The 23731-nt window shown below is 40.8% G+C and overlaps 1 protein-coding gene across 1 annotated transcript in view; it reads left to right on the forward strand.

Annotated features, from left to right (window-relative positions):
* Positions 1–22487, forward strand: part of LOC121503554 (xylosyltransferase 1-like) — a 48562-nt gene extending 26075 nt beyond the window's left edge. The window contains exons 5-11 of the mRNA XM_041778019.1: positions 2770–2850; positions 3121–3337; positions 4947–5123; positions 11654–11922; positions 16084–16279; positions 16448–16784; positions 21182–22487. Of these exons, the coding sequence (XP_041633953.1) occupies positions 2770–2850; positions 3121–3337; positions 4947–5123; positions 11654–11922; positions 16084–16279; positions 16448–16784; positions 21182–21504 (1600 nt within the window). The 3' untranslated portion in view covers positions 21505–22487. The remainder of the gene's footprint in view (positions 1–2769; positions 2851–3120; positions 3338–4946; positions 5124–11653; positions 11923–16083; positions 16280–16447; positions 16785–21181) is intronic.
* The last annotated feature ends 1244 nt before the right edge of the window (positions 22488–23731 follow it).

Raw genomic sequence — 23731 nt, forward strand, 5'->3', positions numbered from 1 at the left:
ACACTTGATCTTAGATCATTTCTTCTTCTCTGGTATCAAAAATGGCAGATTTTTCCTGCAGTTTTTTATGAATGAATTCATTTCCAGTGCAGCTGTTTAATGCAACAGACATCGCTCTCTAAATCTTACTGCTTTTATAGAGGTTTGATAATAAAATGATAAAGAATGTTTTATCAAAAAGAATCAAAATAGCGAACTACATGACATTAGAATGGCGGTAGCTAACTATAGCTTTCTCAGCTGTTTAACCCCTCAGAGAGCTGTAAGTGTAAAACTGTAAAACAATGCAGTAATGATATGATACGTGACACCAGCTAGTGATAAATAACTCCTATATGGGTCAGATCTGATGTGATGTGTCTCCATCTGTAGATTTAAAGCTCCCAGAGTTCAGCTGCTGATTTAAAGTTTGTTAGCGACTGATGAACACAAACATGCCAGCCAACACACATCTGCATGCCTGCGGTTCCTCCCAACGACTGTAATCAGACGTAATCAAAGCCATCCGTCTGTCTTCTGTCCTGTCTGCTAATTACAGCGACACCGAGGCGGGCTCACAATGCATGCTGGGAGTGGCTCTTTGAGTGCTGCGGGCCACACCACCACAGAGTTTTTCTGTTTTCTCGCCGTCAGAGGAGGAAGCTGAATAATCAGGCCCAGCTGTCCCGAACAGTCACAGGGAGTCCCTTTAATTGTCTTTAATGGAGGATTGTTGTTCAGTGTTTGAAAGGAGATGATGTATTGGTTAATAACATCCTGTTAGACATAAAAATAGGAAAACTCTCTCTTAATTAGGGATTAGAACCAGCTATCTATGGTTTGACTGTCTCTTTCTTCCTCTTGTGGCCAAACGTAGACAGTAGGATATTTTCAGAGGAGTTTAAAAGCACAGAGTCTTCCAGTTGTTGAGAAAATTAAAGGTTAATAAGGAGAAGATTTAAGATAATCCTGCAAAGAGTATGCTCTTTCTATTCCAGTTGTTTTCATTTAAATCACATTTCAAATTATTATACAAAGATGTTTTTCTCTGGTTGAAATGCTCAAATTGTACTGTTCCACACATGCACAACAGTTTTAAAACATTTTTTTGGTTGTAAAGAACTCAGAAAAGGTCATTTGTTGAATATGCAGCATTAGGAGTTCATATTTACTGAAGTCAAAGCTATTTCAATCAAAAACATCTTAACAGGCCAAGTTCCATGTTAACAAAGAACTTGTGAGTTTTTGGAGAGTTTCTGCTTGAATTTCTTTTCAGGATGTCAGAATATCCTCCCAGAGCTGCTTTTTTGATGTGAACTGCCTCCCACCCTCATAGATCTTTAGTTCAAGGATGCTCCAAAGGTTCTCAACAAGGGAGGATGGGGGCCACACCATGAGTTTCTCTCCTTTTATGCCCATAGCAGCCAATAACACAGAGGGATTCTTTGCAGCATGAGATGGTGCATTGTCATGCACGAAGAAAATGTTGCTACGGAAGGCATGGTTCTTCTTTTTGTACCATGGAAGAAAGTGGTCAGTCAGAAACCTCATGTACTTTGCCGAGGTCATTTTCACACGTTCAGGGACCCTAAAGGGGCCTACCAGCTCAAAACATGATTCCACCTCCTCCTTGCTGATGTCACAGCCTTGTTGGGACATGGTGGCCATCCACCAACCATCCACTACTCCTCCATCTGGACCATCCAGGGTTGCACAGCACTCATCAGTCAACAAGACTGTTTGAAAATGAGTCTTCATGTATTTCTGGGCCCACTGCAACTGTTTCTGCTTGTGAGCATTGGTTAGGGGGTGCTGAATAGTAGGTTTATGCACGAATGCAAGCCTCTGGAGGATCCTACACCTTGAGGTTGGTTGGACTCCAGAGGCACCATCAGCTTCAAATACCTGTTTGCTGCTTTGTAATGGCATTTTAGCATCTGCTCTCTTAATCTGATGAATTTGTCTGTCAGAAACCTTCCTCATTATGCCTTTATCTGCATGAACCCATCTGTGCTCTGAATCAGCCACAAATTTCTCCACAGTACAATGATCACGCTCAAGTTTTCCTGAAATATCTCATGTTTTCATTCCTTGTCCAAGGCATTTCACTATTTGAGGCTTTTCAGCAGCAGAGGTCCTTTTTCTTTCCCATATTGCTGAAACCTGTGGCCTGCTTAATAATGTGGAATGTCCTTCTTAAGTAGTTTTCCTTTAATTGGGCTCACCTGGCAAAATAATGATCACAGGTGTCTGAGATTGATTTCAGTGATCCAAAGAGCCCTGAGACACAAAACCATCCATGAGTTTAACTGAAAACCAAAAAATTGGATGTTTATCACACTAAAATCCAATTTGCCTAATAATTTGCAACGTGGTATATACTGGACTTGGTGATGTGAAGCTTGCATGCAGCTGTTGCCGTGGAAACCCATCCATGAACCTCCTGCTGCAGTTTTAGTGTTTACATTAATGCCAGAGGAAGTTCAAAACTCTTCAGTGATGGAATCAGCAGAGACTTGGAGACTTTGACCCCGCTCTCTGATTTTACATGCTCTTTTGCTTTATGGCTGAGCTACTGTTGCTCCTAAACTCTTCCACTTTCCAATAAAATCCCTTAGAGTTGACGTTATCTCTGGTTTTTACCCTTAGTTACATCTGGCCATGGATTTTGTCCCACTTTTATGATTCATTTTCCTTCTTTCAGTTTTGAATTCTTTCAAATGTGTGTTACTTGTTGATGTTTCTGCTGAGCCGAGATCTTAATGGCTGATCTCTGCTGTCTTCCTTTAGGACCAACGAGCAGCTGGTGGCTTTCCTGTCCAAGTACCGAACCATGAACTTCATCAAATCTCACGGCCGAGACAATGCACGGTAAGAGAGAGGATCAGGAATTTTGACAGTGAAAAAAATGTCTGTCTTCAATGCCATTCACACATTTTCATGAACAGAGCAGCTTCTTATCTCCATCGTGCATTTTTCTTATTTTTGGCTCAGTAAAAATCTTTCCTTTTTACTTCCAAATCTTATCTGGTACAAACACATTCAGTTATATTTCCAGTCATAGTCCAGAGTTCCTATCAGTGACCAGATGTTGACACCAACATAAGAAAAAACAGACCCTGACCCTCTGTGTCCTCTCAGCTTCATCCGTAAGCAGGGTCTGGACCGTCTCTTCCTGGAATGCGACACCCACATGTGGCGTCTCGGTGACCGCAAGATCCCAGAGGGCATTGCAGTGGATGGAGGCTCTGATTGGTTCCTGGTGAACCGGCCCTTTGTGGACTACGTGGTGAACTCTAAAGACGAGCTGGTTGGAAGCATGAAGCGCTTCTACGCCTACACACTGCTGCCAGCTGAGGTAAAACACACTGGAGTAACCCTTTAGATACAGTTTAGAGGATATCTGTACATATGCATGGTCACCAGCTGATGAAACACACTGGAGTAACCCTTCAGATACAGTTTAGAGGATATCTGAATATATGCATGATCACCAGCTGATGAAACACACTGGAGTAACCCTTCAGATACAGTTTAGAGGATATCTGAATATATGCATGATCACCAGCTGATGAAACACACTGGAGTAACCCTTCAGATACAGTTTAGAGGATATCTGAACATATACATGATAATCAGCTGATTCCCTGAACAAACTAAGAATATTTTCTAAATTAAACCATTGCCACTCTATGCCAGCTTTGCCAAATTTAAACCAATTTTCATCACTTTGTCCACACATTTTGCCAATTTTAACATATTTTTGCCACTTATAATCCATTTTTGTTCATTTTAAAACCTTTCCACCATTTTTTTCTCCATGTTTTTGCCACTTCTAAACCAATCCTTGCCACTTTCCACCTACTGTTGCCTTTCTTGACCAATTATCACCTCCATTCACCACTTACTACGCCCATTTTTTGCCCATTTTTTTCCATTTAATCACATTTCACTATTTTATATGCCCATTTTTGCCAGTTTAACCCAATTCTGCCAATTTCTGCCTATTTTTCTGTCTCAGTGAACCCTTTTTTTGCCTGTTAATATCAACTTTTCATCCAATTTCACAGAATTTCCACCCATTTCGGCCACTTTTTCTTCCCAGTTTGCCACTATTTACACCAGTTTGTGCTATTTTAACCATTTGTTTCCAATTCTTTGTCAGTTTTATCTCATTTTTGCCATTTATAATCCACTTTTGTTTCTTTTAAAATCTAATTTCATCAACTTTCTGCCATTTTAGCCATTTTTTACCCATTTGGTTCTGTTTTTAACAAAAGGGATTTACATTTTTGAGAGAACTATTTACAACTCAAATAATTTTTTATAAGAGTGGTTATTATTCAGGTTAAATATAAAATGGATACCACAGCTTAATTTTACAATCAACCCTGGATGCATAAGACCTGTCTATCATCAACTAAATCCATCTTGCAAATCTCCAATCAAAAACAACTGTGCCCAGTCTAAGAACAGAGCTGACCAATCAGCACTGCCTGCTGTGTGTGTAGCATTTAGCTCTGATATAGCTTTAGCATAGCCACAGTTTATTTAGAAGTGGACCAAAACCAGAGCAAAGCGTCACACTGAAAGCTCTCTCCCAACCGGCCTCAGCTTGAGTTTTATCCACCAACATCCTCTACGGCTCATAAACTACAATAGCACCTGTCTGATGAGCTCAGGTTACAACCTTCTTCTGTCTCATTTATCTTGTCGCTCTGATTGGCTGTGATGAATATGACACCAGAACATTCGTCCAATCACTTTCAGAGGATTTTTTTGAAAAGTTCTGCCCTTACCAAACCCTTTCCATGTGAGGTGTCCCACATGAATGTGATAGAACTTCATGTAGATGTATGAAACAGTCTGACTCAGTCAGGTTACCTCTCCAGTCCAAAGGGAAGGGTTAACTAACTCAATGAGAGGATCTAATGTGTTATAAATGCTTCTGTCTTTCCTCTCTGCAGTCGTTTTTCCACACTGTCCTGGAGAACAGCGCTCACTGTGAGACCATGGTGGACAACAACCTGCGGCTCACCAACTGGAACCGTAAACTGGGCTGTAAATGTCAGTACAAGCACATCGTGGACTGGTGCGGCTGCTCCCCCAACGACTTCAAACCTTCAGATCTGCCACGCTTCCAGGTGAGACGGTTAAATATTCATCGTTCAGTTCAACCCATTCATTACAGCTTTAGAGCAGTGGTCCTCAACTGGTGGGTCGGCACCCTAAAGTGGGTCGCAGATAGGATTCAAGTGGGTCACAAACATGCTGGGAGAAGAGGCCGAAGTCTCTATTTGTTTTTTTTTTCTGTACTTGAGTTTTTTGAGAGCAGAAAGGAAACAGAAAAGGACTGGCAGATTTTTTTTTTCTAAATTATTCAGAAATTTACCTGAAAATTTTGTGGAACCTTCCCTGAAAAGCTTTTCTTTTTAAGGAAATTTAAGATCATTTCTCCTCATTTTTGAGGAGTATACTTTAGGCATCTTCCCAGAAACTTTGGGACTTTTCCTGTAAATCTGTAAACCTGTGTATCATGGACTATAGCTGGAAAACTGAAATATCTATAGAGGTGTTTAACTCTCCAAATCATGTCCAATGATTTTAATGTAGCACAGGTGGACTCCAGTCACGGTGTAGAAACATCTCAGCAACAATCAGAGAAATGGGAGTTTCATTTACAGAGTGATGTCAGTGTAATATTTCAGTTTTTTATTATTAATACATTTGTAATTTGTCTGAATCTCTTCTGAATTAACTGTAAAGTAAGTTAGCCCATGACTATTATCTGATCCATCTTGCAAATTTTGGATTGTGGTCTGAATGTTGGTTCTGTAGCCATCCACTCATACGTCTGCATTCTTTGGCATGCATTTGTTTTAAACAGTGCTGCTTTTTATACTGTCACTGTAAATCTATTTAGATGGCAGCTTTCCCTGCCTTTACAGTAACATTTCAGTAGGCAGGGAGGTCACAGACCAATAAATGCATTCAGAATCACAAACGTGACGCTACTCAGTCAATCCGATCCTTCCTCAGACCAGACAGCGTGAACATGATGGGTGTGAGAGTACAGAGAAGTCAGCAGACAGGAAAGTTAGACAGTAGGAGAGACAAAGAGACTCTAAAATTAGAGAAGAAGACATGAAAGGAGCTTTGAATCAGGATGTACAGACTCTTATATGTACACCCGTCCTTTAGGTGGTTTAAAACCACGATAACTCAGATGTAGGAGTGCAGTAATGGAGGGCAAATGCCCGAGTGGTTAGGGTTTGCCTCATGCATGCAGACGGCCTGGGTTCAAGTCCAGGCTGTGGCTCCTTTCCTGCAAATCTCTCCATCTTTCAGCTCTGTGTCTGACGCTATCCACTGTCCTTCTCTCTAAATGAAGGCAAAAAAGCCGTAATGTCTACGAGTTAAAGCACGCCTCCTTTTGGGATGAGTAGACCAGCTGATATTTCGATCCACTAGAGTACAGACCTTCACTGAGCAGTTTTACCCCTGCTTAGGAGATCAGTATTTAGATTTCTTTGTATCAAACAGGATGATGCAGCATCCTTTAATAGCGGCTACAGTAGAGCACATCTACAAATATCTCTGCATCCTGAGATGATATAACCATCGTCTCTGACCCTCCTCCTCTCTCAGGCCCTGAAGACCAGAATAGCTTCATATTCACAAATTAGCGGTGCTGCTTTTCCTTCCATCAGGCGCTCCCTGACTAACGACAGACCCGAGGACAGCGCCTGTGGTCGAGCTTCTGATGGTTTCTATAAGAGGAGCTGATCCTGGAAACAGCTGGACTCCTCTGTATTTTTAGAGCTTTGTAGCTAGCTGTAGCAGAGGTTTTATAAGGTTGTTATTATCTTAATGTCGGGGTTCAGCGGTGAGAAAGGCAACTCAGAGACCTGATTTAAGGTCAGGAACACATGTACAGAAAATACAGGACAATACTATTTCTATCTGCACCTCTGGATTTGATGTTAGTGTGGGAGGTTTGTGCTGAAGTGTTATGGATGAAAATGTCCGTTTAGTCATGGAAGGATGCACAATATCAGATTTATTTCCAAGCTCTTTTAGCTCATCCTGATACTCATATATACATGTTTGATTGTGCAGAACACCAATTATCTCCTGTGCAAAGAGGCTGAGCCAATCAGAGCTGTGTGTGGAGCTCTAGATCAGTGGTTCTCAACATGGGGACAGGACCCCCTCGGGGGTCACGAGACTCTGAGAGGGGGTCACCAGATGCCTTAAGAAATCTACGAATATTTTTATGATAAAAAAACAAATTATGATAATGGATGCATAATATTGGTAAATGTCAAACAAAAACATTTGATGAAATTTATGCTGAAATCAAAGTTATGTTTAAAAAAAGCTGTCAAAAGTAAGCCTGTACACAGATTTGGCTGATAAACCTGGAGAACAGCCCTCCTCAGTTGTGATTTATTGATGATGCCTGTTGGATCAGTAGCATTGGTGCTAGCATTCTGAAAGTAGTGTTGTACTCAAGACCACACTATCCAAGACCAAGACTTTTGGAGGTCGAGACCGAGATGAGCCAAGACCTTAAAAATCAATCAAAAAAAAAAAAAAAAAAAAAACATGACCAGGTTGAACAGTCAAAGAGCATTTTCTCTTTAATTTTAGTTTCATTTTTAATAAATTTGACAGATAAAAACAAAGAGTCTGCAACTCTTTGAAAGCACAACATACAAAAACCTCAAATCTTAACACATCTGTTCAACAGACTTCTTGTTTAAAAGGTCTGGAATTATTTCAAATATCTGAAAACAGGATGTTTATCTAGATTAGTCAGGTGAATGAGGCCTAAAGTAAGTGCTCAGAGGTATTTCTGACTGGAACTAAGATGGACTGATGTCTGAGGTTTTGCAGGTGTAGCTATTTGTTGTTTTAGCGCGTGCAAGTCTAAGAATAGCAGATCAGTGCTGGTCTCGATCGGTCTTGATGGAAAATCGTGAGTCTTGCCAGTCAAAGACCAAGACGAGACCAAGTAAAAAAGCTCTTGAGTCAGAGACAAGTCCAAAACATTCAAAATGTGGTCTTGAGATCGGTCTCAACACTAGTTGAAAGCATTTATTTTTGCCAACTTTTCCCACCAAATTTTGCCACAGTTAATTTCCACTTTACATCTTTTTTGCACAATTTGATGAATTTCTACAACTTTTTACCCACCTATGCCACTTTACACCAATTTTTCCAAATTTTAACCTGTTTTCATCACTTTTTCCAAACAATTTTTACCAATTTTATGACATTTTTGCCACTTAAAACCCATTTTTGTCAGTTTCTATCCTTTCCACCACTCTTTTCTACAAATTTTTGCCATTTCTAAACCTTTTCTTACCACTTTCTGCCTATTGTTGCCTCTGTTTACCTACTGTTGCCACTATAAACCCATTTTCACCACTTTTATGTCCATTTAATCTACATTTCAGTATTTGTTTTGCCTATTTTTGCCACTTTTGTCCATGTTTTGCTTATTTTTGCCACTTCTACCCCATTTCTACTACTTTTAAAATCCAATTTAACCAAATTTTCCACAAATCTTTGCCATTTTTACCCATTTAAGTTATTTCTGACCCATTTTAAAGGGATTTAAAGTTTTAAGATGGCTATATACTATGGAACAAATGAATTTAAAAAGTCTTTTGTGGCTGTGATGTAATAGTGGTTATTATTCAGGTTAAATATGAAATATGGATATCACAGCTTAACTTTACAACAGACCATGATTTTAATGACCTCCATGGGCCCCTAGTTTAAGGTTGAGAACCACTGCTTTAGACCAGTGGTTCTCAACCTTTTCAGCCCGCAACCCCCAAAATAAAGGTGCCACAGACTGGAGACCCCCACTGTACCTGGAGGTGGTTAAACACAGACATGAACATATAAGAATAGGCATGTGCAGACAAGGCTGTAAATTGGGGGGATAAAGGGGAAGGTTTCTGGGACCCAGCAAAACTGGGGGCCTATGGAGGTCAGCAAAACCATGGTCCATTGTAAAGTTAAGCTGTGATATCCTTATTTCATAATTAACCTTAAGAAATAACCACCCTTTTCAAATAAACAAATATCTTTACTCAGTTGTGCAGTAAATAGCCTTCTTAAAATGAAAATAACTTTTGTCAAAATCATTTAAAATGGGTGAAAAAATGCTTTAAATAGTGAGTTAGGGCAAAAAATGGTGGCAAAGGTGTTTAAATTGGATTTTTAAAGAAGATAAATGGGTTCCCAGTGGCAAAATTGGGCACAAAAAGTTGTAAAAGGGGATTAAAAAGTGGCTGAAATGGATTTAAAGTGCAAAAAATTTGGGGTAAGTAGGTGGACTGGGATAAAAACTTGATATAAACTGGCAAAAATGGGATAACTGGTTAAAATGGGCAAAAAGGAGTGTAAAAACTGGTAAATAGTGGCAGTAATGAGGCAACAATCAGCAGAAAGTGGCAAGAATTGGTTTAGAAGTGATAAAAACAGCAGAAAAAAGTGGTGGAAAGGGTTTGCAATTGGCCTAAAATTGGGTTTGAAAGGCAAAAATGTGCTAAAATTGGCAAAAATTGGTGTTAAAAAGTGATTAAAAAAAATTCGAATTTGGTCAAATTGGTGTAAAATGGCAACAGTGTAATTTAAAAAATATTCTTAGTTTTTTTGGGGGCATCTGGTGGCCCCCTCTCAGTGTCTCACAACCCTAAAGGGATCCCAACCCCAAGGTTGAGAACCACTGCTCTAGACAACCACGAAAAGTTTCTGGATTTGTCAGGATGATCTGTACGTGTGAAAACAAATCGGTTTGATTTTACTGCCGTCATCCTGAAGTTTAAAGCTCTGGTACGGCGATGGTCCTGGCTGCTTAAATCTTCATGTTTCTAACAGAAGATCATAAAACATGTTTTATTTCTAGTCCACATTTCCAAGAAAAAGGCTGAGTCAGCTTTCACACACGCACGTGCACTGAGGCTGACGGAGAAGGAAAGGTGTGGTCGATGATGTCATCAGGAGGGCGTGTCCTAACCAGACCAGAGCCCACGGTGGGCTCCAGCCACCGGGAAACCTCATCATTAGAAAAACCACGAGGAGTGACCAGGCTTTAGTGGAGCGCTGTTTCTGTGAGCTTTTTCTGGAACAATCCGCGTCCTTACACAGTGAAACAACAGAGCAGACCGCCAGTTAGAGGGTCAGGAGGCGTTTTGGCTTTCTCTGTTGAAGATCAGAGGAGAATCGGTCCTCTACGATAGGATCTCTGCTCTCCATGGAGGTCAGCCAAATCTGAGTCAAACAGCTGCCTTTTCTCTAGTTGGAGCTTTTTCAGCCTCACTGAGCCAGCAGAGGTTTTGGATTCACTGGTTTTACTTTATTTATGAACAAGAACCAGCAGAAATACAGTGTCTATGAAAAGTATTGACCTCCTTGGATGTTGGATGGTGTGTTTGTGGTGGTGTCAGTGTTTGGCGTCTTGTCTGATGGTCAAAAAGCTCCATTCTGGTCTCATCAGACCAAAAAACTTTCTTCCTCTTGACCATGGAGTCTCCCTCATGCCTTCTGGTGAACTCTAGTCCAGATTGAATCTGAGTTTTCTTCAACAGTGTCTTCCTCTTTGCCACTCTCCCATAAAGCTCTGACTGGTGAAGAACCCGGCCAACGGTTGTCTGCAGAGTCTCTCCGTCTCAGCTGCTGAAGCTTGGAACTCCTTCAGAGTAGTCATAGGTGTCTTGGTGTCCTCTCTCACTAGTCTCCTTCTTGCACGCCCGCTCAGTTTGTGAGGACGGTCTGATCTATGCAGATTTACACATGTGACATATTCCTTCATTTCTTCATGATGGATTTAACTGAACTCTGGGGGATGTTCAGAGACTTGGAGATGTTTTTGTATCTGACTTAGACTTTTCAGTAACCTTCTGAGTGTTCTTTTGTCTTCATGGTAGCCATGGATACTGATTAACCAGACCTTCCAGACACAGGTGTCTTTTACATAATAGATTTTAAATTAAACGACATTTGCATGCCTGGTAGATCTGAAACAGCTGATCTGGTGTTTCAGGTTATTAATAAAGCTGACCTTTAAGTGATCTAGTGAGATTCCTAAAGCAGCAGAGTCTGATTTATGTTCATTAGGTGCAGTTATTCAAGAGTGTTTTACCTGAACATCACGTCACAGACATTAATGACGCAGACCCAGGCTCTGCTGCCTCTGCATTTCCTGTTTTCTTTGGTTCAGATCGGATTAACATGAGTGGTCAAACAGGAATGTTGGGTGTAAACACAGCAGAGTAAAAAAGTGCTTTCATGAACTCTGCAGGTACAAATCCACCTCCCACAGGGACGCCCAGACTCTCTGAGATGTCCAACTTTATCAAAGAGGAGCCGTTTGTTTCTCCAGTGTTTTATTTCATTTATGCTGACTTCTGCTTCTCTAACTCAGACTCAAAGGGTTTATTCTCCTCTTTTATTTATAAATAAAAAAATAAAATGGTAGCTGTATTCTTTAGGATTCATGTCTGTTAATTTTAATTTCTCCTACTCTTGAAATCGTCCTCTTTCTTGTGAGTCACACTCGTCTCCTCTATTTTATTCTTGCTTTAATTTTGTGTTAAAAGTCGAAGTTTGTCTCACAGTCATCCTCCTCCCTCGTCTCCATCTGTTCTGACCACAGCAAGCATCCCGACCCACCTTCTTTGCCCGGAAGTTTGAGGCCAGCGTCAGTCAGGACATCATCAACCAGCTGGACTCGTACCTGTTCGGGACGTACCCCCCGGGTACCCTGGGGCTCCAGGCCTACTGGGAGAACATCTACGAGCAGGAGACGGACGGCCCAGCTAGCCTGTCGGACTCCACGCTCAGCCACTACCACGCCTTCGCTCGCATGGGGCTGACCCGCGCCGCCAGCTCTCTGCAGGGACATCCCAACGACAACAGCTGCAGGTAGGAACCGGGGAATCAGGGGAGGGGGGTTTGGGGTCAGGATTTCTGTCAGTTTGCTCCAAAGCAGTCCTAGAATGGAGAGGTTCTTTGCACAGCCAGAGGACCAGGTTTACTGCGTAGTCAGAAGGTTCCTGAACTGTTTCCAGAGCATCATTAAGAGTCTCCATGGTGTGGAAGATTTTCTGAGTTCAGCAGGTCAGAGATGGATATCTGTGGTTATTTAAAGCTTTCACTGGGTTCTAATTTGGTATATAAGAGCTCAGGGGTTGTTCTAATTGTAGAGGAGGTTCCAGAGCATGATGGGAGGATATCTAGTGATATTTACAGCTTCTTGGTTTCATGGCTCGTTTGGAGATTAGGTGTGTGGAAAAAGCTGGAAAAATCTCACTCAGTACGTCTGCAGTTAGAAAAAATAAAATTACTGCATTAGTTTTTGGACTTTTAAAAGACATCTAAACATGTTTGTCTACCTTAAATCATACTAGATTTAATTAGATGATGGTGTTTATCTTTGCATGCATACGCCTTAATCAGCCCTAAAAGACAGCTAGATGTTCTGAGCATGCTCCATAGTTCCCATTGGGGGTCAACCCATCATTGGTCGGGCTGGTTATCAGGGCTGAGGTTGAACATTTGTCCAGTTATCTGTATTAACCTTTTACTTCACTGGTGGCAGATGAAATTAACTTATAAAAAAGTTCAGTTTTATAAGAGTGTAAATCATAAGTATGGAGGTGCAATTAATCAAAAATTACATTAAATCTCAATATGGCCTGCAAGAATTTATAAATCGCAAAAGGTGCAATATTTCTTTGGACTGAAATTTGTGTAAAATACCAGTTTTAAATTTTTTTTTTGCAGCAGAGATGCTATGCATGACGTATCATGCAATCATTCAGGTGCCAGGTACTTTTTTCTTATGAAATATGAGAATGACGATAACCCGTCAATGCAACTAATCATATCCAAATGGCAATACAGGTCAATATCATCATGATACGATATTGTAAAAGACACTGTAAAGTGAAAATTAATCTGTATTTAGGTTTTTTGTATGACAGGTCACTGTGTTATGAACCCCTAAATCAAATTTCAGTCAGATAAAACATCTCTAAATTGAGGCAGTAAAATCTGCTGCACGACAGCGTGGGCGTGTCTGTTGAATGAGCTGAAGCCACGCCCACTCAGGAGAAATACGATAGATACAGTCGGCGTTGCATCACAGATGGGGGCGGAGCATTTCGAGGGGGAAAACAATCCTTTTCCCCTCGCCCGCAGCACTGTCAGCCCACGGATTTTAAATTCTGCTATATATGCTAACCGCAAAAAAGTCATACATTGATTCATCACAGCCAATTGACAGAGATAGATGCATTAAAAAATTATTCTAATAGGATCAGATTCTTGTCCGTGTCTTATTAAAGAGTGGACGAATGATCCTACTCAACAGCCTGATGTTTCATTCCCTGACATCTTCTGCTACCTGGTTGAATCACCCGGTAAGAGGCAAAATCACGTTTACTGATGAATTAAACCTCACATAATTTCAATGTCTGACAAGGAAATTAGCACGTTTTAGTGAATTTGTGCACCACACAATGGTTGTTATTGCACAATAGCCATCATGAGCTGCATATTGGTTATTGACGACTCGGTATATCACGTAGGGATTTACACACACAACAGCCTCAAAAACTATCGGTCCCTGTAGGCACATAACTTTTTTTGGAACAGAAAGACGTCTCACACAGTGCAGCCCTGCACTGTGCGAGACGTCTTTCTGTTCCATGGAGTTGTGCTTCATCACACACTAATTACGCTGTATACTCGTTAGCTTTTGTAACGAGGCAAGGTAGCCCGCATAACGTAGTAGTTAGCTAACTTCTCTTAAAACTAGTAATTGAACATTCATGTTAACTACGAAACAATCTAACCCTGTTTAATTAAGGTGGACATATTGTTGTCATCTCTGTTCTGATGCTTTAAATGATCCATAGACCACTGTGGCTGATAGATTTGGTAAATTTACCTCACAGAAAAACAGCAAAGAACTCAAACCTTAGCTCTAATTTAGCGTGCATGTAAACGTACTGAATGATTAAAAGGCGAGCTGCAAGATCTGCAAAAAATCCATGTAACATTTGGGACAATGGGAATTAAAAAACCACTAACCCAGTGATACAAAGGTGTTACTAATCTGTCTTTTTTGTGTTTTAAAGTCTGTAATTAGATTATAATTATGTGTAATAACCTTTTAAATAATTCATGCTCTCTAAAGTCAAATATAGACCTGTTGACCAGGTATTAGTCCTTACCTGTACTCAGTTTGTAAAGCTGTTGTTTTGTAATTTTAGGAGAAACTGCTCAGTCACTGTCTGAGCCCTGCTAGATAAAACTGTTTCTTTCCACTGAACTAACCAGCACCTATATTTGTCTAAATTAAATATAAAGATAACGCCAGCCTGTCCCGGGATACAATCAGCCTACAGTGTCCGCTCAGACGGGATTTTTCCAGCTGAATGTGTGTCGGGTGGAGACCCACAGAAGGTACAAGGAGGTGCTTGTTGTTGGAGTTTTAGTGGGGACGGGTGGCTGGGACAGGAGGAGGAGGGGAGACGTTATGGGAGTCTGTGAAGGGGGAAAGAGAGGGGGGTGGGCAGTTAAAACAGGCCGACTCTGTTTCCTTCACCTTGTGATTTTAGTGAAGCAACATCTCAGAGCACGGCCAGGCTAATGTGGGAGCGTTTGAAAACATCACCTACTTGTCAGACACATTTCTATCCACATCAGGAACCCCACAACGGTTCCTACAATACAGAACAGAGACTCTCCTCTTCATCCTCTTCATCTCTGCTCATAGAAACTCCCTGTTTGCTCTTTAAAAGTTCACGAGGACGTGCAGCTGGGTGGATTAACATGCATTCAACAGATTTCAAAATAAAGGTGCATCCTAAAGATGGCGATTAAGATTGACGTTTTGGCTTTGCATTGATTTTGTTTGACCTTTGATCAGCCAATCTATGCATCCATGCAGATCAATGAATCATTACCCTACCTTTAGTTTATTATAACCCCAAGTGCAGGGTCTATACACAGATGCTGCATTTATCCATAAAAGCATAAAAATACTAGACTTTTGACCTTTGTCCTCAGTGCTAACATGCTTGTTAGAAACAGTCAGCTCTAAACACAAACTACAGTTGGGGTTCTTCATCAAGGTCATAACTCTTCATCCTCATTAGGCCATGAATGTCTGAACCACATTTCCCAGAAATCCATGTAACGCTTTGGCGTTTTTCCAGATAAAAGTGGTCGACTGATCGACAGACCCGTCCGTCAGTGAAGCCATCGAACCGTGCTGCAAGAGTGGCTAAAAATATTTGACCCCATGATTGTTTAGAAGAGAGATCAATCTCTCTCATCAGTCTCTGCCCACTTTGGGTTTTACTCTAGTTTCTCACGTCCTGAAATTCAATCTCATTTTAACTTACATCCAAGAGAGGATTAAAGTCCAGATGTTTGAGCCTGACTGAGACCTAGCCACACAGACTCAGAGCTGAAAGGTGACTCTACTAAAAACTGACTAGAGGGGGTGAATATTTATGCAGCCACTTACTTTACATGACTTTTATTTATTGATTGGCATTACTTTAAAAGCATTCTTACAGACAAAACGCTGCTCAGTTTATAGAGAGAAACATAAAACGATCAAATAAAGCCACTTTAATTTAATCTACCGTCATCCTCTTATTCCCTCAGGATTTAAGACAAAGTAGAAGATTTTAAGCCCTTTTTTTATCGCTGCAGCTCAGAATAACATCAGGCAAGCTTTTAAATCAATTTATATCTTTTGTCGTCTATTTATGAGAAAATAATTTAAACTGTTTTACAGAGCTCATGATTTTTCATTTGACTGTCAGGGGGAAGTTGTGAGGATTTATCAAGAGTTTATGAGAGGAAAAATAAGATGTGCAATATTTCCTTTCTCTCTTATGATCAACATTTATTCTTTAAAAGACTATGCTCTTTACATTTCTCTTTTTTCTTGTTTTAAATCAAACCAAACTTTTTCTCTCTTTCTCATCTGATGATGTATATACAATCATCGTTTTCCTTTCTTGAACCAATCGTCCAATCCTGTTGTGTTTGTGTCTCCATCAGGTACATCACCATGAACCACCCGGTGTCGGTTCACCTTTACTTCCTCTCAGACCAGTTCCAGGGCTACCTGGTGCGTCACATGGCCACCAACAGAGCCTCGACCCAGCTGGAGACCCTGGAGACCTGGGTGACCCCTAAAGACCATTTCAGCCTAGCGAATCCTGTCCATCCAACCAACAGGCTGCAGCACGTCCAGGTCACACAAGCACCAATGCATTTCTATCAGCTAGACCAGCATGCACCTCTGAAATCTGACATTCTTTTTACTTTTAGTGAATAATGTTGGCAAATATTTAAAATCCTACATGTCTTAGTTATATTCTTTGATTTGCACCAAGTATTTACTGGCTCTTCTTTCCCTCAGGTCGGGACTGACTGGGATCCTAAGGAGCGTCTCTTCAGGAACTGGGGGGGTCTTGTGGGACCAGAGGATGAGCCAGTGGCTGTACAGCGCTGGAGCCGTGGTCAGACTAACCTGACGGCCACTGTGGTGTGGATCGACCCCACCAACGTCATCGCCGCCACCTATGACATCCTGGTGGACGCCTCAGCTGAGGTCACCCACTACCGACCGCCGCTTACGCTCCCTCTGAGGCCTGGTGTGTGGACGCTGAGAGTGCTGCATCACTGGAACCCGCTCGGTCAGACCAGCTTCATCGTGGTGCCGCTGGAGTTCCACCGACAGCAACCTATACTGCAAGGTGAGGCCACTGAGGTTACATGGAGGCAGTTTGTTTACATGAAGGCAGGATGTTTACACGAAGACAGGATGTTTACATGAGGACAAGATGTTTACATGAAGGCAGGATGTTTACATGAAGACAGGATGTTTACATGAGGACAGGATGTTTACATGAAGGCAGGATGTTTACATGAAGACAGGATGTTTACATGAGGACAGGATGTTTACATGAAGGCAGGATGTTTACATGAGGACAGGATGTTTACATGAAGGCAGGATGTTTACATGAGGACAGGATGTTTGCATGAAGACAGGATGTTTACATGAAGGCAGGATGTTTACATGAGGACAGGATGTTTGCATGAAGACAGGATGTTTACATGAAGGCAGGATGTTTACATGAGGACAGGATGTTTACATGAGGGCAGGATGTTTACATGAGGACGGGATGTTTACATGAAGACGGGATGTTTACATGAAGGCAGGATGTTTACATGAAGGCAGGATGTTTACATGAGGACAGGATGTTTACATGAAGGCAGGATGTTTACATGAGGACAGGATGTTTGCATGAAGACAGGATGTTTACATGAAGGCAGGATGTTTACATGAGGACAGGATGTTTACATGAGGACGGGATGTTTACATGAGGACGGGATGTTTGCATGAAGACAGTATGTTTACGTGAGGACAGGATGTTTGCATGAAGACAGGATGTTTACATGAGGACAGGATGTTTGCATGATAGCAGTATGCTCCACATTTAGAAAATCCAGAAATCTAGATTTGCCACAGATATGATTTAAAAATAAAATTGATTGATTGTCCATGCCAAAGCAGGAGTAAAAGTTAAAATTGGGACTGAGCCTGCCACAACCTGAATAAACTGTGTTTTTTTTATATCTAGATATATTCCTTTTTAACCCGTTTGTATCGATAAGTCATGGAATTTAGTTGAAACAGTATTTTTACTGTAATGAAATATGTCAGATAAGGCTTTAGTATTACTTATTTACTTAGATATAGTTGAATATTGCTTGTTTAGAACAAATTTACCCTCAGGAAGTCTTGCAGAGCAGCTGTTGTATTCATATGTAGACTCTTTACTGTCGTTCACATGTCAATCACAGATCTGATTCTTAAATTACACAGAGCAGAGGCCTTCTGTCCCAGCTGTCAGCACCATGCTTCCATGTATTTATAGTGTCAGTATCCAGTCACTCACTCACGCTCACTCAGGGTCACCTCTATCCAAATTATCCTCCCGTCCCCGGGGTTTCTGTTTGGTTTATTCGACCTCTGCAGAAGTGGATGGAGAGAACTCTAAGTTAAGCCTGATACATGAATAGACTGTCAGGTTTATTGGCTGGAGTCAGAAAGAGAAGTGAGCATGTAATCTGATCACAGTGTGGGTTAAAGTGTTATTATGTTTTAACATGCAGCCATGTCCATGCCTCTGAATCTGGGGACTGAAGTTTGTCATCATCATCATCATGATCTCTAAACAAACCGAGAGGATAAGAAAGAAAACTCCATGATCAGATGCACATTTTACCCTGAACTTTGGTTTAGAAAATAAACCTTGAATGTTATCCAGCTGTGGTTTTTAAATGTATGTTAAAAACTTCTGTCTGCCTGGGATAAGAATACTTGTTAAATCTGATCCAGTATTTCCACAGACAAACTTGGCCTTTCTGTTTTTCGAGGTCTTCAACCTCGTTTTTACAAGGACCAGCTTTTTCCTTAATGCCACTTTGTGGGGCAAAAATTTAAAATAAGCTAAAATAAACACATTGAATATTGATATATTTTTCAAAAAATATACTTTTATTTTGTTCTAATTAACATCTTTCAAAACACATTTCAAAAATATTTTTATTTAACTTCAAATGTTTGCAATTTTTTGCCTCTAAAAGTGGAATCAGTCCATAAACCTTAGCCAGCCACAAGGGGGCGATAGAGATATTTTTACCTCTGCCAAGGAGGTTATGTTATCAGGTGGGTTTGTTTGTTTGTTTGTTAGTTTGTTAGCAACATAACTCAAAAAGTTGTGGACAGGTTTTGATGAAACTTTCAGGAAATGTCAGAAATGGCATAAGGAAGAACTGATTAGATTTTGGGATTGATCCGGATCACCGTCTGGATTCAGAAATTTTTTTAAGGATTCTTTACTATTAGGAGATAGGGCTAATGGCGGAGGTCTGCGCTGTTACCACTTTACACCAGGAGATGGCAGACATGATTAACTTCAATCCCAGCAGCATTTGAGGGTGTGTTTCCATTCAAAGTTTTGGAGTTTGTAGAGTCTGAAAGATGCACGCCCGTTCGAGGAGACAAGTTGGAGCGTAACAGAGAGAAAGACAGCGAATTGTAGCGAGAATACTCACAATGCTGGGAGGAATAGAGGAATATTCACCCTCTGCCGTGACTTCTAGTCGTCCAGTAAGACCATGGGTGAGACTGTCAGAGCATCTGTTGGCACTGGCAGGCAATGCTTCCACCATGACAGTCCACACGTAGCGATGCCAATGCTTTGCCTCACTGTGTTTCCACCACACCGGGGAAGGAGTAATGGGCGAATGCCGTGGTGGGGGGCACATGGGGACGGATCCAGGAATTTTTTAAAGAATTCTTCACTATTGGGTGAAGATAGAGCTAATGGCAGAGGTCTGCGCTCTTTAAGTGCTTTTCTAGTTGCTGAATATTTCTGGGGCTGTTATGTTCTCCATCACTGAGTTCAGTGCTAATGTGCTGTCTCATGACTGGTGAAAAAACATACAAAAAACAGCTCTTTGGTTTTGATTCTCAGGCAGGAAGCACATGAAGTTGAAAGAAAACTGCAGTTTTAATCAAGAATAACCTGATAAGTTTGTTAATAAATAGCTGCTAATAATAGCTGGCAGGTGGATTTCTGTAAAATGGGTCAAACATTAAACCAATCTGGACAGTTTTTTTCAATCTCAACTTTTTGGGGGTTTAAGGGGTATTTCAGTATTTTTGTCATTATATCATATGAGGTACGTAGCAGTAGTAGTGGCATTGCTCCTGTAAGGACTCCCAGCCAGGAAGCTAGGCTAAAGGTTACAGTGTAACAGATGGGTACAGTTACTTCCCAAAAGTGTGTCTTTTTGATAAAAATGGACCACAAAACAATGTTGGGTCAAACATACATATTATCAAAAAAACTGGAGGTGTTTAATTCCCAAGTAGCCTCTGTTTTTTGTCACTATTTTGCAATGCAAGAAGCACATAACCAGTTTTGACAAAAAAACAGTGGCTTTCTGGGTAAAAAATAATATGCCTTAAAATCTTTTGATAGTGCGTACATTTGAGCTAACATTGTTTTGTGGCCCATTTTTACTAAAAACTCTCTAAATTCCAGGGAGAAACTGTACCCATCTGTTACTCTGTATAGCTTAGCTTCCTGGTTGGTACAACCAGCAAGTCCTTCTTAAAGGAGCAATGCTCACTAAAATCCCTGGAGGCTAATGCCACTACTACTGCTAGGTACCTCATATGACTCAACTTCAAAAATACTGAAATATCCCTTCAATAGCTGTTCGGATTTTTTTTAAAAGATACCTGGAGTACAAAAGGTTAATAGTCTGTGGGCCAGGTGGGAAGATGTGGGGGCCTGATTTGACCCCCGGGTCACCAGTTGATGATCACTGACCTAGGACAACCTGCTGAGATGTTAAATCTCCATTTTATAGTAAATGACAGTCTTATTCAGGGTCAGACAATAAACATTTTTGAGATAACTGAAAGTACAGATGAGTACCAAAACCTGTTGCCAACACGTCCTGTACCTTCCAAGGAGAGGCCAAGAAAACCCAAAGGTTTTGGTGCTTCATTTTGGTACCCTGCCACCCCAGCATGACCCCCTGCCATTCCAAAAGAAAGGCACAAAATACCTCATGGAATATAAGCACTTATTTTATTTCAGCAGGTCAGAAACTCCCTCATATCTTTTGCTGTGTGGAGTATTGTCTCTGCTCTGCTGCCGTGCTCCTTTGCTTTATTAAGCCTACTTTATGAACTCCCTGACACAGCACAAGTGAATGAATTTTGTCTGAATCTTTACTTAAAGAAGTCACAGCTCTGTCCTTTTCTTATCCATGCACTGTCAGCATCCTTTAAATACATTTCTATGAATTATCTGCAACATTGAAACAGTGTTTTCTCCATGCATCGTCTTCAGTATTTCAAATTACACATGCAAATGTGCATTTTACATTTTCATACATTTATAATGCTCAGTATTGACTGTTATCTTACTTTATTTCAGTCACTGAATGCAAACACTCATGTAAATATCATAAACCGTAAGTCAGGGTCAGAGGTCACATATTTGATCATGTGAGAAGTAGGAACGAGGATCTTAAACTCTTATTCTCTCCTCCTTCCCTTCCTCAGAGGATGCTCTGCGGTTACACGGCGGCCCGGCCAGAAACTCCTACATGGAGCAAAGTTTCCACGGCCTGAACCCGGTGCTGCGGCTGCCGGTGAGCCTCGGCGCTGTGGAGGAGGCAGAAGCCAATGCTGGCCTGACGGGGGCGCCGCTGCGTCGCTGGCTGGACCATCTGCTGGAGGGCCACTGGTCGGCCTCGGATGTCTGCTCCACGGGGCCCAGCGCCTGTCCTGTCATGCAGCGCTGTCCTCAAACCGTGTGGAGCTCCGCAAGCCCCGACCCCAAATCTGAACTGAGCACGCCCAGAGAGGACGGGAGGATCAGGTAGCAGACGGATGGACAGAGGGGGGGATAAATGAAGGAAGACGCAGACTGGAGTCTGTTTGTGTCTGGTATTTATTTATTTAAAGTTTGAACAGAGTCGGAGTGAACAACGGCGCTCAGGAGGTGAGGACGGGGAGAGAAACGGACCCAGACAGTGAGGACAGAGATCCTCTGTCACTCCTCTCTCTCTGTGAGCTGATCTCACTCATGTTTGAACTACAACGTGAGTGAGTGTGTGTGTGAGTGTGGAAGTGTGTGTTTAAAGATCTCTTTACCTCCTGCTGTGAGGGTTTTCTCTGGGTTAAGGTATGAACGAGAGTTTGACTGCCATCACTGAAAACAGACGTGGTTGCTCATTCTTAGGCTCATTCTCAGAACAGCTTTGTCTCACTTTTATTTAAATCTTTTTTATATTGACTTTATATTGACTATCTTAATACACGCCGTAAACCCTTTCTCAATTTAACTGGAGCTTCTAAGGGAATCTAAAATCTAAGACCAGGTTTTATGTCGGGAAAGGCTTAAACTCGAAAATCCTCTTTCTAAATAAAATCAAACTTTGACTGGCCATATGCTAGATGTGCATTACAAAACATGAGACCACAGACATAAGCCCCGCCCACAGAGATGGCTGGGCCACTGAAATAACTTTTTGCAGGTCCTACCATGGCTTTACACTCTGACATTACTGTCCTGGTCCAATGAATCGATAAACAAGGGCTAACATTGTCTGTAAATATAAGCCCATAGCAGCAGTGAAAATGGGCTCAGATTGCCTGTAGATTTTTGCCTATATCAGTTATTATTTGCTGTCAATATTGGCCTATAACAGCAGATGTAAATCTTGAACTATATTTGCTGTAAAAATGGGTTTATATTGGCTGTACATAGCTTTTATCAGGTTTAGACATTTGCTCTATTGGCTGTACATATTGATCAGTATTATAAGCTGTAAATATCGGCCTATCAGCTTTAAATACTGGCATATATCAGCTGTAAAAATTGGCCTATAACAGCTGTTAATATTGGCCTATATTATCTGTAAATATAGGCCTATATCAGCTGTAAATATTGGCCTGTATCATCTGTAAATGTAGGCATATATCAGCTGTAAATATTGGCCTATATCAGCTTTGAATATTGGCCAATTTCAGCTGTTAATATAGGCCTATATCAGCTGTAAATATAGGCCTATATCAGCTGTAAATATAGGCCTATTTCAGTTGTAAATTTTGGCCTATATCAGCTTTAAATATAGGCCTATATCAGCTTTGAATATTGGCCAATTTCAGCTGTTAATATAGGCCTATATCAGCTGTAAATATTGGCCTATATCAGCTTTTAATATAGGCCTATATCAGCTGTAAATATAGGCCTATATCAGCTGTAAATATAGGCCTATTTCAGTTGTAAATTTTGGCCTATATCAGCTTTAAATATAGGCCTATATCAGCTGTAAATATTGGCCTATATCAGCTGTAATTATAGGCCTATATCAGCTGTAAATATAGGCCTATTTCAGTTGTAAATATTGGCCTATATCAGCTTTAAATATAGGCCTATATCAGCTGTAAATATTGGCCTATATCAGCTGTAAATATAGGCCTATATCAGCTGTAAATATAGGCCTATTTCAGCTTTAAATATAGGCCTTTATCAGCTGTAAATATTAGCCTATATCAGCTTTAAATATAGGCCTATATCAGCTGTAAATATTGGCCTATATCAGCTGTAAATATTAGCCTATATCAGCTGTAAATATAGGCCTATATCAGCTGTAAAATATTAGCCTATATCAGCTGTAAATATTGGCCTATATCAGCTGTAAATATTGGCCTATATCAGCTGTAAATATAGGCCTATTTCAGTTGTAAATATTGGCCTATATCAGCTTTAAATATAGGCCTATATCAGCTGTAAATATTGGCCTATATCAGCTGTAAATATAGGCCTATTTCAGCTGTAAATATCGGCCTATATCAGCTGTAAATATAGGCCTATATCAGCTGTAAATATTAGCCTATATCAGCTGTAAATATTGGCCTATATCAGCTGTTAGTATCAGTCCTAGGTCCAGATAAAGTAGGTAAAGTGTTGTAGTTGGAAGCAACATACCTACATCGGTCTTTTCTCTGGTTTTCCTCATTCCATAAGCTAAATTTTAAGATTGAAACTACTTTACTTTGTTGGTGTTGGTATCAGCTGAAATGAATTTGTAAATACTTTCATAT

Source organism: Cheilinus undulatus, linkage group 21 (genome assembly GCF_018320785.1).
Source record: "Cheilinus undulatus linkage group 21, ASM1832078v1, whole genome shotgun sequence".
Lineage (NCBI taxonomy): Eukaryota > Metazoa > Chordata > Actinopteri > Labriformes > Labridae > Cheilinus > Cheilinus undulatus.